This window comes from Falco cherrug, chromosome 3 (genome assembly GCF_023634085.1).
Source record: "Falco cherrug isolate bFalChe1 chromosome 3, bFalChe1.pri, whole genome shotgun sequence".
Taxonomy (NCBI): Eukaryota; Metazoa; Chordata; class Aves; order Falconiformes; family Falconidae; genus Falco; species Falco cherrug.
The window spans coordinates 110,431,056-110,447,555 of record NC_073699.1 but is presented as its reverse complement, the minus strand read 5'-3'; the positions used below and the strand labels follow the sequence as shown (position 1 = coordinate 110,447,555).

Here is a 16,500-nt window from a genome sequence, read left to right as displayed (position 1 = left end):
ATTAAGGCTTGTAGGACCAACTACAGATATGCTGATACACTCCAGAGGGAAATTTTTAAGGTGGAAAGGTTGTTTTCCGTGAGCCATCAGAGGTTAGCTCAAGATGATGAAACACGGCCTGTCAGCAGCCCCCATCCCATATTTAATATTATTTATTCTGATATGACCCAAAGTCACAGATCAACTAGCAATTTACCAGCAGAATATTTTCAAAGGCCTACTGGCCTATTTTTATCACGTCTGGCTACATTAAATATTTCATCATCATGCTGCATGCTTTTATTTAACAGCAGCAGCCTCCCGGCAATGGGAAATACAGCGTTAAAGGCTCTGAATAACAGCTAAAGGCGTGACAAAGTGCTTAAACAGTCTGCCTTAAAATGAGGCTTTATCAAGCCATTACTCTACATCCTTGATTAGCCTTGATGACAGGAGGCCTGTTGCTAATTTATGGCATGTTTCTTTCTTACTAGGAACAAGATCAAGCATCCCTGGCAGTGAAATTGATGCATACAAACAGGAGCTTTCTGGAACAGTTACGTCTGGGAGTGACAAACAAGCTAAAAAAGTGAGACTCAAAACAACCAAGGTAGCCAAGGATGTACTTAATGAACCATCACTTAGCAAAACAACAAACATCCGGACAAAACCTTATGTAAACGGACACCAAAGCACAGCAGGTTGGTAAATCGATATCCTTAGTGGTCCCAGCCACTTGCAGATTAGCCTGTGTTACTACAGTTGTTAGGGAAGTGCTCCCGGTTTAATGTCAACGAAGCGAATAAATGGGATACTGTCAGCTTGCACCCTGACTGATTTACACCAACTGTTTTTCTCCGAATACTTGCAGAGCTTCCAGGCGGCTGCAGATCCTGGGTGCTGTGCTTGCTCCATCACGTTGCTTCGTTAGGGCCAGGAAGAGATGCTCCCTTCCGCAGCCCAGCATTCCCAGCAGCATCCAAGCAACCCTGCATTTACACCCCTTTCGCTGCCTTACAAAATTTGGATTGCAACGTGATGGCGTGCTTGCAAATAAACCCTCAAAGTCTGAGGGTCAAGAAACACCAGGAAAACGAGAATGAAGCACATTTCTTCAGTAACTACTCATGTTGGCCTTAGACGGAGCAAAGGCTACAAGGTTAATGTCTTGAGCAGCGGGCAACAACAGATATATTCAGCTCCAGCCCCCGTAGAGACTTACCATGTGGGCAAACGATGTCTTCATTAAAATTTAACTCCTCTTCCTCTTCTCTCTTATCTTCATTTGATTCATCTAATAATAAAAAAAAACCCAACAAAAAACCAAGAAGATTGCACAGAGTTCCTCTCCCAAGGAAAGAAAAAGTCTTTGGGGGAAAGGAGCACGGTTGCCTTTCAAATTGCAGCAAAACCCTTAAACCAGGGGAAACTTTGGAAGGAAATTTGTTATTCTCAAATGTCTTGGCCTCTGGGCAGGCGGGATTACAGCCTACAGGCCATGTAGGAGGGCTTTGAAGTGCATGGAGCACAAGCCGGTCCTTTGTGAGATTACAAAGGATGCATTTGTTACGGCTAAAGCACCACAGGGGTTCCCTGCTCCCAGAGATCTCTGAGTTTAACCTAAACACAAGTCTAGGTAAGAGCACAGGGAGCAGAAACCTTCCTGGCAAAATATTAGTCTGCTCTTTGCCTCGAGGATACTGATTTAAAACAGATGCTGCCTGACAAACTGAGGAGGAGCCTGCCAGGGGTTTGACAAGCCCCACAGTGATGTATAAATTATAGTTAAGAACCACAGCTCCAAAGACAAAAGCACTGGCTACTGAAATGGAGCATCATAAACACAATAATGTGTCAGTAAGAGTCTCTAACGACCTGCCTAACGAGCAAGTTGGCTTGTGAGTAACTCAAATGTACTACTGGGAGTTGCAACCTGTTGTGAAACCAAGGTCACTGCCAAGGAATGAGCAGCATTCACTCAGCACAGAAGTACCCTTTTCTCAATGAATGGTCCAAGGGCAGCGCCAGCTTACAGATATTATCAGGAGGGCTGTGGTGCTCTCCAAGCCTTCAAGCCCAAGATCGATGCCATTAGCCCATCATCTCCACTTCCATTCAGACAAGCTTCTGGCCCTCTCAACAAAATATCCAGTTTCCAAAGCTTTAAAGAGCAGAAGGCCAATAAAAAAAAAAGCCATCTATTCTCAGAGACTGATGATGTGGGCAGAGAAGAGAGTTCAATTAATGATTTTTTTTTTTTCTAAGCTGTGTTTTCCCAGTGCTGCTTTACCAGCTGTGCTGTTTCATCCAGACCTTTGCAATAAACATCTTCATCCCATCCCCAAGGTAATTTTCATGGTTCTTCCTCCCTGTGCAATTTCATTCAGATAAAAGTGGATGAAAAGATCGTGTGTCTGGGGCAATAATTTTACAAGGCTTTGTAAAAGTACTTATTACCTCATCTTCTTCTCTGGATATGAATATCACCCAGCAGTTTCGAAGTTCATCACCTAAAAAGCTCCTTAGAATAAGAAGCTTTTTATTTGATTTATTATCCTTTCCTCCCTACTTATACAAGGGAAGCAAAACAGCTACAGGAACACCTGATGTGTCTAGTGTAGGAGGTATCAGTCGAGAGCTGGTGGGTCTCTACAACAGCAGAAGTACCTTTGTTTTGTGCGTTTCCATTCATTTTTCCGTTACTGTGCTCTGTGTCTTCATCTTGTTCATTTAATTGCTCCAGAGCCAACTGACGCCAGCTCCGCAAGGATGCCTTTCCAACCCAGAACCCATCGTTCCTGCAGAGAGAGAACAGCGTTGGCAACAGGAATCACAACTCCATTCTCCTTCGGAGCCCGAACAGTAAAATCTTTAGGAAAAAGCTATTTAAGCGCTTCTAAAAAAAAAATAGATCTCCGACAATATTTGAAAGCATTGGGACTTACATACCCCTTGACTGTTATCTTCAGCAAGTTTGTAACGGTTTTGTAGTCTTCATTTAACTGGTTTTTCAGTCGCAGGATTCGACACCTTTCTACCACGCAGTCCTTGCAAAGTGCTTTGACTGGGGTGGGGGGAAAAAAGAAACACAATTTATTGCATGTGCGGCTGAGCTGCTCCCTGGTTTGAATGCACCCAGACAGGTGCCTCATGACGGGTGATTTCACAACTAAAAAGGAGATCCCTGGGGTTACTGCCGGATCAGGCCACATTTCAAACTGAAATAAGCGTAAAACGCTTCCGTTGAGGTGCGATCTGTTCCTCCAGCTTCACAGCTCTCTATCGCTGGTATCAACGGTTTGCAACTACAGCTGCGAGCCAGGTCATGCCAACACACAGCCACAGGACTCAATAGGCAGGACGGTTTAGGCATATGCAAGGGAAAAAACCCCACAACAAAACCCGTATCGTGGCACTTTGCCAGTTAAACCCAGAAGAAAACCCCCTCCTGCAAAGCTACACCGGACCAACAGGAGTGGAAACGCTACAGCTGCCGCGTGTATTTTCATCTGGGAGCAAGGAGGGTCGCATCCAGGGAAGCAAGTCAGAGAACGCAGCACGTCCACCCATCCCTCCCAGCCGTACTCAACAACAACAAAAAAAAACCTGCAGGCAACCTTCCAGTCGACTAATAAATGTTGGCCTGTTTTTTTCACAAAGCCTGCCTGCGTCACAGCACTTTCTGCTGGTTGTGTTTCGTCCCTATAAGCTCCTAGTAGGAGCTGAGCTAATTTGGTCTCAGTGGGAGTTATTGAGCTCATTTATAAAAGAAACTAAGCCTGGGGCTTGATTAAGGGATGCCCAAAGACTGCAGGGGCTGAGCTGACCCCAAAAATCAAAATGCATGACAGATGCCTGCAACACAAGCACATAGGCTAACAGGTAGGTGCTTCGCCAGGAGGCAGCTCAGGAGAGGCTGGAGGTGAAAGACAGTACAGGATTTTCTTGGCCCGCACACATCCGTGCTGCTCCGGAGTGCGGGCTGCTGGCAAGAGGCAGCACAGATCCACATGCTCCACGAAACACTGCCCACGCAGGATCTGTAGGTGCTGCAGGCACAGAAAGTAATTTTCAAGAGTCTCGGGGGTTGCATGTGCAAGTTTTGTTATTTTCTAGAATCAACTTCATAAAAACCTTCCAAGTATTATGTTTGCTAACCTAAGTGCACCATTGCTTTCTCAGAAATTCCTCCATGCACAGCTCTTCCCAGACAGAGCAAAACTCCAGTACAAAATAGTCCCTGCAATCAGACTTAACTGTATCTGTTTGAATGCTAACCTAATTAAGCGATACTAAAAAAAAAAAAAAAAAAAAATCACCCAGAAATAACAGCACAGCATAAAAGCTATGTGCAGAAATTAAGTTACGATGAGAAAGGATGGCTCAAAATGGTGCTGAGATCAGAAAAAGGCTCTAAAATACATCCAGCACACCAGAAGGTGACTTGGGAGAGGGCATTTTCTAGCCCAACACCTTACCGTTCAGCCGGGGCCCTCCTCCGTATCTCCTGTAGAAGAAGTCAGCCACGTACTCCGATATCCTCTTCATAATGGGTATTTTATCCGGATGGAGCTTGCCGTGTGAGCACAGGCAGGCTGTGTTATCTATAGGTTTTGGAGGAGTAGACTCATCCAGCCATTTCTGCAGCCATTCAAGAGAGATGAAGTCATACGGGGAACCTGGGAGGGGAAAAAACATCAAGAGAAACAAGCCCGTGCACGTCAGCTAAGACACAATACAGCAGATGGTATTTTATAATTACCCTGATATTCAACAGTACTTTTAAAAATTAACGGGCTATCACTGTTGATTAAATCTCTGCGGTACAAGTTTATAAACATCAGATACAGCTTCCCCTGTCCAATTCTCATCTTGGCATCGCAGATTGAGAAGACAGGAGCTACGTGAAATGCAGATATGCAAGAAACAAGAATTCAAGCACTCAATATGAAACAGCGGAGCACTCCAAGTAGGAAAGGGAGGGCTTTGGGGGCTTACTGGTGAGGAAAGGGGAAGGTTTTCCTATTGCCCATCGAGGGACAGATATACAGTATTTAAAATGAAAATATTTAACATTTATCATCATATATTAAAAGGCTCTTTCTATAACAGAGCGAGCTCACAAGGGTAAACTGAAAAATAAAAGGCAGCAACAGCAAAACAGACAAGGTCACCATTCGCCTCATCCCTTCAGCGCCCAAAACTTCAGTGTTATTCTCGGCTGCTCTTACAGCCCTGGGCGAGAAACACTCGTGCATTTGAAGATTTCCAGAGCAAACAGAAACATGCTCAAATTTTTTAGGGTGAGCCCCGTTTTTTTTGAAACAGAGCAGCAAGCTCGCCCTTGTTTGCTCAAGGAGAAACACCCTGCACAAAGCCAAGGCCCAGGAGCGGGTCAGCGCCTGTATGAGCGGTGAAATAACTTCGGGTGAATCCCCTATATTTCAGTATCAAGACCAAGTATCAATGTGCAAAACCTTCTGTAAAGGTGACTGGGTAATTAGGAGGCAATTAACCCCATTCTGGGCTGATGGGAGGAGGGCAGCTCTGAAACGAGGGGGAACGTAACCGTTAGATCTATTTCTCAAATGGACACAAATCCTTCATGTTTTATACAAAGGAACAACAGAGAAGCTACAGGAAAATGCTATGTCTTCCAGCTTGCACTGGATCTTTGCAAAGCTGGGCTTCAAACCCTCTTTTCCTCTGCAGCATAAATGAGTGGTATTTTCATCTTATGCAACGCCATCAGAGATACACAGCCATGACCTCCAGAGAATTGCAACGCTGTCAGAAATGGTTTGCTAGTTTGGGATGAAAGCTGCCTCCCCCGGAAAGTACGTTTTTCTGGGGCAGTCTACACAAAGCTGGCAGAAAACGTGTCTGCACAGCTGCAGAGAGAGTCCCAAGCTCCTGCGGGATCGAACCCAGAGCAGCGCTGGAATAATGCTGCCTCCAGCTGTGCTAGCAAGCTGCTGTGCCCAGGAGGACGTGCCCAGCAGCAGGCAGTGGGTGCCCCCAGTACAGTGCTTCAGGTCCCGCCACCCTCAAACTGGGGCAGAGGAGCTCTACCTGCACTTGTAAAAACCCATCTTTTTGAGATGTATTCCTCTGTTGTCTTAGAAATGCTGAGAGCAAACTATTCTGTTCTGCTAAGGGGGAGAGAAAACAACAAGAGTTGGGCTGGTTGCTCCTTTTTAATGGTGACTCACGGCGGATTCATAGCTCCACCACAACTTTGATTTAACGGTGACATTTTAACACGGCTCAGACTCACAGAGACTCGGCAGGATGGGCTGCGACAAACTCCTGTTCGTGAGTGAAGCGCCTGTTGTCTGCAAACTCGGGTTCATAAATTGAAGAGGCAGACATTTACAGGAGCCAAGGAGTCTGCCGTTTGGCTAGTCGAATGTTGCTGCTGGTTCTCAGCACCAAGCAAGGAATATTAAAGCTGAATGTCAAATTTTCTAACAGGCTACACAATTAAACAGGGTTAAAGTCTTTACAGATTTCCTGGAGTTTTTAGGAGATGCACATAGGGGAGAGAAGTTCCATCCATGCTGGATGGGCCAAGCAAGTGCCCCTGCACGTGTTTGGAAGGAGATGGGAGAGGAAAACAAGGTGGAGAATAAAAATCCTCGTGCCCAGACGTGCTAAGGCAGCAAGACACAAGGAGTAGCAGGAAAGGATTAACCCCAGCCATTCATCAGGCTGACTACGAAGCTTAGACACGGAACTCTGAAGCGCTGGCAGGGATGAATCAAACCATTTTCTGCTGGAGGTCAGGCATTCTTGTACCCTGTTACCTGCTGATTAATTTGGATCAACAGCTCCCAAACTTGCTGTGAGTTGGCAATTTGAGACTGGCCAGTTATTCTGCCTCGATGCCAGTAACCGCTAACGAGACGAGCTGCTCACCAGGCAGAAGAAAACAGTCACAATGCATGGAAGCACACAGGAGACTGACTGATGGGGAAGGAGGGAGAGGGAATTAACGACGCCAGAGGCCACGAGAATGAGTAAAAAAGGAGAAAAATAGGTTAAGGCAGAAAAACAAGAGAGGGAAAGCAAATCCTAAGCATGCAGCAACAATAGACAGCCATCGCTTTCCTCGTTTGAGAGGGTTACAGCTAATGCCTTCCAGCGAAGTGCAGGCCACAGAAGAGAGTTGTGGGTTAGTCACAAAACAGTACTAATCTTAACAACGGTCTACTAGAAAATACTACCACAATATCTTACAGACCAGCTTCAGCGGGTAACCTTTTGTAGAGCTCCTTCACCTCTTCGTGTTTGATTTTGCCTCTGGCCACGCTCTGTTTGCGCATCTCAGCCATTTCATTGCACCACTCCTCAAACTTGCAGTTATCGCGCTCTACCAGCTCCTGCAGAAAAGCTGTTGGGAAGAAGAAAAAGCAGTCATTTTAAAGGAAAAGGCCAATTATGTTAATCATCCCTGCGATCGGTTAACTGGGGGATAACGAGCAAGCCTAAAAATTACCCCACGCAGCAAATGACATACGAGGTTTTCCCGACAGCCCAGTGCATGGACGTTGCTCTCTCCAATATTTATGGTTGTAGATGATTAAATGCAACTGTCCTGGGCAATACAACGGTGCCCAAGAAAATAATTTACTCGGGGTTGGTTGCTGCATTAAGAGAGAAACCCTTTGCTTGCTAACAAGCCTACGCCCAGCGCTGGCAGTTGTGCAAAGTGCAGTGGGGTTTGGTGAGAGGCTGCAGAGCCGAAGCACAGCAGGACGCTTTGCTGCTCGCTTCAGTCCCTCCCTGCTCTTCCTCTTGCTCCAGCCACTTCTCTGCCTCCCACCAAGAGCAGCTTCTCCGTGCTGCCAAGGACCCATCATTCCCAGGGGAGAAGGAAGAGCTTTTCACCCTACGGATACACCCCAAGCCTGTCCCGATGTGCAGCCCCGCAGGTACACGTGATCTCAGCGTGAAGGGTCAAGCACATTGCAAACCCAAGGGCAAAAAGCCCTCAGGAGATGTGAGATAAGCCGGGACAGATCCTGCTGTTGACGGAAAGGTGAGAGAAATGGGAATTTTTGCTGTTGTCGATGGAAAAAACCCAACCAAACCAAACCTCAGCAGGGGAAAGAAGAAGATAAAACACTTCCCTCGCAGGGCTGGTGTAAGGAAGGGGGAAAGCATTGCTTATCTGAAGCCTCTTCCTATTCAGCAGTATTTTGAAGAGCCAAAATATTTCCAGAAAGCTTAACACTTGTGCAGCCAGGGAGCACAATATCCACCTTGGGAGAACACACAGTATTAAAAAACAACCAGCTTGACCCCCTTGAGGTCAGAGCCAAGTTACGTCTCTCCACCGTCCCGGAAAAGCCGCTTTTAACAGCATCAAAGCAAAATGCCTCAAATTTACAGTTGCATGAAACCTCCCCGCAACCGCACAGCTCGACTGCTGCCCTTCGCTCCCTGTTCCCTGGCAGGCTTCCATGTGAAACAAAGGCAACCGCGGGGCTGCGCAGGAATTTGGAGCTGGGTGGAGAGGCTTTTGCCGAGTTATTGTTTTGGGCAGAGGGGGTAGGAGGAAAAGGAGCGCAAGAGAGCTCAGGGAACAGACCGAAATTGCAGATCCGAGGCAGGAATTGTCACTAATTCCCAAAGCTGTGGGGTTCAGAGGGTGGGTTTTAGTGGTGGTGGGGCTGGAAAAGGATCGGCGCTGTTATTGGAGGGGGGAAAAGCTGTACGATTTACCCCCTTCACATCCAGATAACCTGAACGAACAGCAGAGGTCCAAAGGGGTTACCCACCTCCGCTGTCCCCGCTTTGCAGAAGAGTAGAGAAGGTGGAACACACCTCCATCCCCATCAGCACCAGGGGCCTAATTAATATTTCCAATCAAGTAGCACGCAAATGCGAAGCATCATTAAATCCACAGGCCAAACCTACAGGGATTTCTGCCACCCCCAGCAATTCTAAAGCAAGACACGAGCACGCTCGTACAAAACTCCTGTTAAGGGCTTGCATCCTCTTATTTCCATGCCATTTGTTCTCAATATGGCAAAGATTAAGCACTCGCAGAAGAAACCTGACATTTGTCAGGATTATTCACCTCCAGCACAGTACATGCACTGCCGATGACATTTAACCACGCTGTTCTCCTTCGCCTTCAGGAACCCGAGCGGTTCCTGTGGGATGCCAGCTGTGAATCCCAACGCTCCCGCTGCCGCACGTGGCTCCCAGCGGGATGACCTCCTCCTAACGCCTCCCCACCTTGTCTTGCTGGTTAAGTTATTGAGGTCTGAGGGCACAGGGGGCAGATGATCAGGCTGATATTATTTAAGCGCTAGGAAAGCCCAGGGGTTTCACTGATTGTGACACCGAGTGGCACCTTTGGGGACAGTGGTCACAAAAGGGGCTCTGAGCAAGACCCTGACTCCTGGCCTGCCTGGAGCATCACCAGACGAGATGGGGAGGCCAAGAGAGTCAAAGCTCACTCACCTGGTACTTCGATTGTCAGAGACTTCTCCCGGGTTTGCAGCCTGTATACCAGCATGTAAGCATTGCGCGAGCAGTGAGTCCCTTTCCCACACTTAGGTTTACGAGTCTGGGATTTAGAAGGCTCCGCTGTGGTACAGAAGGCAAAACACAATAAACACACAAGCTCGCTTACTGATTCTTCGTTAACGGGACAAGTTTGCCACCTAGCCAGCTTCCCTCTCCCCGCTGTGCTCTGCCAGGCCTCTTTTTGCCAAGCACTGGGCTTGGCATGAGCCAAAATTGCATCCCAAAGAAAGGCCCAAATCCCTCCAGCATTTCTGGAGGCAGGGTAGTTCAAAGGGACTAAAATTAGGAGCCTGTTCTGAACTGCCCTTCTACAAAAGCCTTTCTTCTCTCCCCAGTTAAACCTCAGCAACTCTTGTAAAAACATCCTTTCTCCCCAGTGACTCTTGTTCTGGTGTCCTGATACCAAAGAACAGAGTCAAATCCTCAGAGAAAAGAATCTTATTTACAGGTGATCGTGTATGTGAAAAAACACGTCCTTCTGTTAGGCAACAAAGCTTTTTGGGAGCAAACACCCACGGAAACGGTTATTACAGCGCAGCTGGTGGTGCGATGTAAACTCCTGTTGCAAGAGCTGCCGTTTCCAGCAGACTGTCAGGCAAGGAAAAAACAATCTATAGCTGCAACTGCAAAAATCAACCACTTTTTTTTACTTTAAACGTGTAAAGAGACAATCCTCCACAGGTCAAACAGAACACTGAAATGTTAAGAAGGGCCTGTCTCTCCCAAATTCTGAAAAAATTCACATGCCTCTCCCACCACACCATCCAGGGGACTTCCTAGACGCTCTTTATTTGCATTTTCTCCAAATATTTTCTAAATTGTTCCCATCTGCGCAGCCAGGCCACAGGACTCTCTCCGTGCAGCAGACCTCTGCTTTACGTTACTGACCTTCTCCTGCCGTTGCACGCGTTTGTAACAAAGAAGGGTCTCAGTTTGCCTTGGAGCAGGCAAATAACATCAGTGCTTGATAAAAAATATTAAGGCTTCCAGCCTACAGGGGCTTCTAAACATGCTTTACTTCTATGCTTCAAGCAGCTTTGTGTTTCAGCAAGAATACTTACTTGCGGTTAAGTGTAAACCTTTACAAGATCGAGGCCACAGTGGTTTATTTGCATCTTATTTTGCTACGCTGGGTAGCTTGGCAAGTTAGAGAGAAAGGCTGAGAAGCTCTTATTTCCTTTCGGGGCTTATTTTTCTCTCTCACACCACTAGATGTCTAGCCAGCTTCACAATTTGTTTGGAAGCAAGTGGTAGTCAAACATTAACAGGATGACAAAGCTGCTCCGATGGCAGCCAGCTTTTCTGTCTGTCGTGATGAAATGCAAGGTGTTTACTAGCAAGAGAGCTGCAAATAAAGTGGCGTCACGCAGATGTGTGCACGGAAGGGAACGGGAGAGGGAGGCTAATTCCCCGTGCCTGCGTGAGGGCATGCTCAGGCTGACATGGCTTTACAACAAACTAAGGGAGCAAATAAACCTGAGGGTGTCTTTTCGTTAAACTCTCGCTTAAGGACGTTCAAAGAACGGCAACATTTCATAAAGTCCAATTGCAGCAAAGCACGAGCGTCCTGGTGGGCCAGTGTTTCTGTGAACGCACTGTTTGCACTGGAAGTGAAATGTCTGGCGTTAACTTCCCCATTTCCCAATCCTGCAACGCATCCTGTGCTAAGGAACACTGGGCAACTGCAAATCCGTGCACTCCAAATACCAATTTAACGCTGAACTGTTCCTATAGATCAACTGCAGACTGAAACCCCCCCCAGGTACAGCCTCAGCCCAACCCCTCCAAGACATCAGGACCCTGTCCCGTCCAGGGAACGTGGTTATCAGGGCAGCACCAGGACACGGGCACGAGATGAGCCGACAACGGTAGAACAGAAGAGCGCAAAGAAGAAGTAAAAAATGCAAAGAAAAAGGCAGTTTTGGTTTCCAAGCCCTTATACAGATCAAGATTTTTTTACGGAGACTCTTTACTGTCTCCAAGTAAAACACCTCAGTGGAAATAAAAACATAATGTGCTAAGGAAACTGAAAATAATCTTGTTATCTGTTCCTAACCCTCCTTTTGCACAGCGGCCAAGGAAGCGACAACTTGTCTGTTTCATCCCGATAGGCGACTGCTGCCCAAGTTATCAGCATCTTATCTGCCATGTGGCAGGCAAGAGAAATACTAGAGGAACTGATCACGAGGTGTGTGTAAACACTCACACAGGGCTGAAAAGAAGAAAATCTGGCTGCAATTAACAGAATTGCTGTTTCACACATTACTCCTAAGATGCGACAGCACGCGTAGGAGAACTTTTGTTTTAAGAGTAACAGGGCCTCCACGTATTCAGCCTCCGTGTTTTTGGTGAAAAGAGTTATTTTAAAAGGGCACTCACAACTCAAAGGTTTTACCTAGATCTTCCTCAATCCCCAACTGCAGTTTCTTCCCCTCCATCTTTTCGATGTCTTCGTCGTTAAACTTGTACCACTCGCCCGTCTGTGGATCCTTCACGTGGGCGATGTAGTGCCCGGAATAGGCGCTCACACCGCGGTGTATAAGGACAGCACTAAGTTCATACACGTAAACGCCGTCTGGAAGGAAAGCAGCAATTATACAGCGCTCTGGCTGGAACAGCAGAGATCTTTTCTTTCCTAGTGCTTCATGTTTTTGTAAGGCAGCAGACAAAGACTGCCCTTGAACTTGCATCTTTCCAAGTCCTTGCTAAGTAGGTTGTGACTTCCACAACCCACTTAGCGAGGCAGTTACTTGAAACGCAGGCTTCAAACAACTCCTGACAGATTTTTCCTTCAAAAAGGGGATTCAGAGGAGATCTCTGCTCGTCTGCTGAGAGGCAGTAGGTAAAGCTGATGGAACACAGCGCACAAAACTCACTTTTTTGTTCCATAAAAGGCTCCATGTCAAGCAGCTCGGAGAAGCCAATATAGGTGTTCAGCTTTTTCTTATGGCCAGTTTGTCTGTGGGGAGGCAAAGCTTCAGCTCAGGGGACAGCAATAACAGTTCACATCTCAAAAGAACTCCCCTTGAAACCCACCGAGCATTCCCAGAGAAGCTCACGCACGCGCTTGATCCTCAGTCTCTTAAATTAACGCAGAAAGAGCAAAGCAGATGACTCCCCAAAGAGCTTCCTTGCAACCCATGCTGCTCCTGCCTTACCAGCACACGTGCCAGCGAGAGCCTTACCTGTCAAACACGAAACGCATCAGCTGCAGGTTGAGTGTGCAGGGAAGACTTAGCAGCCTGATCTTCCTCGTGGCGTTCTGCTTACTCTGACAAGTTTCACAAAAATAACGATTGTCCCCTTCTAATTTTTCTTCCTGAGTGGGGAGGGGAGGCAGAAAGAAAGGTCTTGAGAACCGAAAAAAAGTGAAGCAGTCCAAGCTACGCAACAGCTGGGGACTGAAAAGTACAGAAGTTGTTTTAACCATTTAATTCTCTACCCAACTACCTTCCAAAATAATCTCTTGGTTAAAAATGCGTGCTAATAAAAGCACTTTACAGCACGGTCACAGTAGGCTGCTCTCACTTTAAGGGAGACTGTAGACTGAATCAAGCGTTATTCCTAGTTCTCAGGTTGCTTACAAGACCATCAGGTTTGCTCCCTGCTTGACTGAGTTGGTTAATACCAATGAGGGCTATGGCAAAAGAAAATAATTAAGTCGCCTTTTTATGAGTTCACATGGACCGGGTTAATGTAAAACCACATTTTAGCCTGGAAACTACAATCCCCTTGTGCTCAGCCACGCAAACATCACCTCTAAGAGCCACTGCCTCTGCCTAAGTAGATCCAAAGGCATGATTCAGCCAGAGAACGCCAGCTGCCCTAAACAAGGTCAGCAGGCTGTTTCATTTGAAGGAGGAGCAGACAAACTTGAAGTTCACCATTTCAGGATTTTAATGCGCATACACCAACCAGTCTTTTTTCATAGCAGACCTTCCCCAAGCTGAGCAACCGGTTTGCTAAGCGCATCAGCAAAGCCACTGCCCAACAGCCAGACAGCTCAGGTACAGGGTCACGTTTCAGGTTAGTTCTGTCCCAAATATTTGTCGTTGAATCCACATCTTGAACCTTTCACGTGCCATATCTTAACTTAAGATCTAGGCAAATTTTCAAGTAGAATTAAGAGCACTTGCAGCTGTTCCGGCAGCAGCTATTCCCGGGGTCCTCCCTAGTATTTTTGAGAGCACATTTTAGAGCAGGGAATGTCTCCTGTTGCTATGCAGATGACTACCGATATAGAAAACACAAAAAGCAGCCATTCTCCCGGTGCTATCCATGACAAAGCACACAGGGAGTTTTTGTCAGACTTTGGAGATGTTTTCCCAACTTTGCTGGAAAAGTATTTTAACTAAACACGGGACTTTCAAGTGCTTTTTTAACTAAACAGGCGACTTTCAAGTGCTTTTTAAGGCTGTAACATGCGCATGTACTAATTCTCGTCCAAGTCTGCAGAAAAAAAACATTTCCTTTTAGATGCATCTTACTGAGAAGACTTAAGTTGCTTTGCTCCGATACCGACCTCAAAGGCTGTTAATTGAAGGAAGGAATTAAAATATCTTGCTAAGAATAGCAGGACTCGAAAAACAATAAGCTCGTACCTTAAGAAATTCCGTTATACAGTCTGTCAGCTGCTTATGCCCTTGGATGTTTAATTCCAGCTCATAAAATTTAGACACGAGTTTGGACTCCCTGCCACACTGGTTGCAGCTAAGATTAAAAAAAAGAAAGGAAAAAAAAAAAAAAAGACAAAACCGCATGAGGACAGTTCACTGGTTCATGTGTCTGAACTCCCCAACCACTAGTAAAATACTCTTTGAGTGATAAAAGCAGGAGAAGTCAAAATTAGTGTGATTCACACCCCTAAACAACAAAACCTCTGCAAGAAGGTGTAAGCAGATCATAGCATCCACCAGGAAAAAACAGAACACCTGCTTACAACTTGCATACACCATTTTATATCATTTTGGAGGCAAAATCCACAGCTCCCAGAACACAGGAATAAAAATACAACACGTGAGTACACAGTTTTCTATCTGCGAGATTTTACGTCCCATTAATTCACTTGCACGTTTAATTAGTAAATTTTCATTAAAGGATTAAAAGCGTCTGGAGAACCACACCACCACCACCACATGCACAGAATCAGGAAACCTGAAAGCTAAAAACCTCTTACAAAATGTTTCAGCAGAAGCTTACCTGCCCGCTCCGGCTGTTAGGAGGGATCTTTCCCCCGCCTCACATTCTTGTAAAAGGTTTAAATATTTACAGAAAGGTTCTTCCTGAAGACCAGATACTTACACCGTGACGTAGGCGTACTCTCCACAGAACTGCTTTTGCACTATGTTTCGAACATCTGGGTTTTTTTGTTTGGATAAAGTATCTTCCAGCAGTGACATGAACAGCTTTGAAAACTCCTGGGCGTCCTAGAAGTGAAAGCCAAGTCCGTTAACAATATGCGGCAGCACAAAGCCCAATCACAACCTTGTCGCTAATTTACTGCAAATTACCCGGAGCCCTCACACAGGCTACATAGAGGCTTCGGTCGTGCACTGAATAGAAAAAAAGACCAGTCGAGAGAACTAAAGAAAAAGAGGAATTTGCCTAAAAGGAGTGCGAGGCCCCCAGCGTGACACCACGGCGTGAGCAAACCTGGCTCCCAGCCAGCCGCGCCGGGTGGTTTGACTTCTGCCCCACTCCTTGCAGGGCTCTGGAATTTAAAAAAAAAAAACAAAACAAAAACACTCCTGCAGGGCTTTCTATCCCCTTAATGCTTGTTTTTCAAAGCTGAGCACGCAATACGAGCTGTCCCCACTTGCCTTATAGGCAAAAAGAAAAATAAACCCACCCCAAACATGAGAAGCTGGCCTGTGGATTCATCCCCTCCTGCAAGGCTCGGGAGCCTCCCCACACCCATCTCAGCGCCTTCCTCTCCCAAAACCAAGCAGGCTTTGGCCTCTCCCAGCTGTCCTTCAGGATCACCGGTCAGTAGCGACCGCTTCCTTCCCCTCCCAGAGCCTCCCAAGGAAACGCGTGCTGGCGCTCAGGCTCCTCTTCCCACGATCTCCCTTACTTCTCCAAGCGGACTTTTTTCAAGCCGTGCCCTGCTCCTGAGCTCTCTTCAGTTCCACCTCTGCAAGACCCCGCTGCGGCACTCACGCCTCTCTAACCGTGCTTTCTCCACCCCACACCCTTGCCCTGGATGGTGACTGGCTCTTGGTGACCCAACCAAGTATCTTCTCATCATGCAAGAGCACTTCAACCCCTGCTGGACTACCCGCCTGGGAGAAGCAGCCCACCAAACACCTGCGAAAGGACCCTCAGGGCTCGACTAAGTGCTAACAACACTCCCAGTCCCCATCCCATCACTCCCAGTCCCCATCCCATCGCTTCCCGGGCTCCCCCTGACCTCCCATACCAATGGGAAGAGCCTGGAGCACCACTTCTCCTGTTGTGTTTGTACTGTGCAGCAGAACCTGGCTCTCGGAAGGTAATTAATTACTCAAGGGCCGTGCCTCAAACCTACCTGCTGCTGCCCGGTATCCAAGCCCAGTGCTTTGACAAATCCAGAGGGATCAATGTATCGCCTTTTGCTGTTCTGCAGCAAGGCAAACAAGTACTGGAGGTGCTCGCAAATGGTCTGAGGCTCATAGTCTATTAAAACAAGTTGCACAAATTACAGTAAGTAATTCAAGGCAAGAGATAACTGTTCCAAGTAATTTGCTTGTTCTTTCTTTCTAAGAGTAAATTTAACGATCAGAAGTGATGTTTTTTAAAAGTCATTTCAAGTTATCATAAGAACCAAAGTGGTTCAAGTCACTGATGGCTTGAAATCCCAGTGCAAGCCAAATATCACAGAATTATTTAAGTTGGAAAAGACCTAAAGATCATCGAGTCCAACTGTAAGTGTCCCACAGTGCCTAGCACGAGCTGCAAGTGAAGAATTCAAGCAGAACGCACCGACTGCCACATAGCAATAGC

At 46.6% G+C, this 16,500-nt stretch overlaps 1 protein-coding gene across 3 annotated transcripts in view; it reads right to left on the bottom strand.

Moving 5' to 3' along the window:
* USP48 (ubiquitin specific peptidase 48) overlaps positions 1-16,500 on the bottom strand; it is a 30,618-nt gene that overhangs the window by 11,976 nt on the left and 2,142 nt on the right. For 2 of the 3 annotated variants that reach the window (XM_055704777.1, XM_055704778.1), the window contains exons 4-15: positions 16,046-16,173; positions 14,821-14,945; positions 14,121-14,229; positions 12,705-12,838; positions 12,396-12,478; positions 11,915-12,094; positions 9,454-9,579; positions 7,223-7,372; positions 4,458-4,658; positions 2,929-3,043; positions 2,647-2,777; positions 1,202-1,273 (exon numbers count right to left, since the gene is read on the bottom strand). In XM_055704777.1, coding sequence (XP_055560752.1) covers positions 1,202-1,273; positions 2,647-2,777; positions 2,929-3,043; positions 4,458-4,658; positions 7,223-7,372; positions 9,454-9,579; positions 11,915-12,094; positions 12,396-12,478; positions 12,705-12,838; positions 14,121-14,229; positions 14,821-14,945; positions 16,046-16,173 — 1,554 coding nt within the window. Of the gene's footprint in view, positions 1-1,201; positions 1,274-2,646; positions 2,778-2,928; positions 3,044-4,457; positions 4,659-7,222; positions 7,373-9,453; positions 9,580-11,914; positions 12,095-12,395; positions 12,479-12,704; positions 12,839-14,120; positions 14,230-14,820; positions 14,946-15,367; positions 15,471-16,045; positions 16,174-16,500 lie in introns of those variants that run through there. The other variant, XM_055704779.1, reaches the window with a different exon arrangement.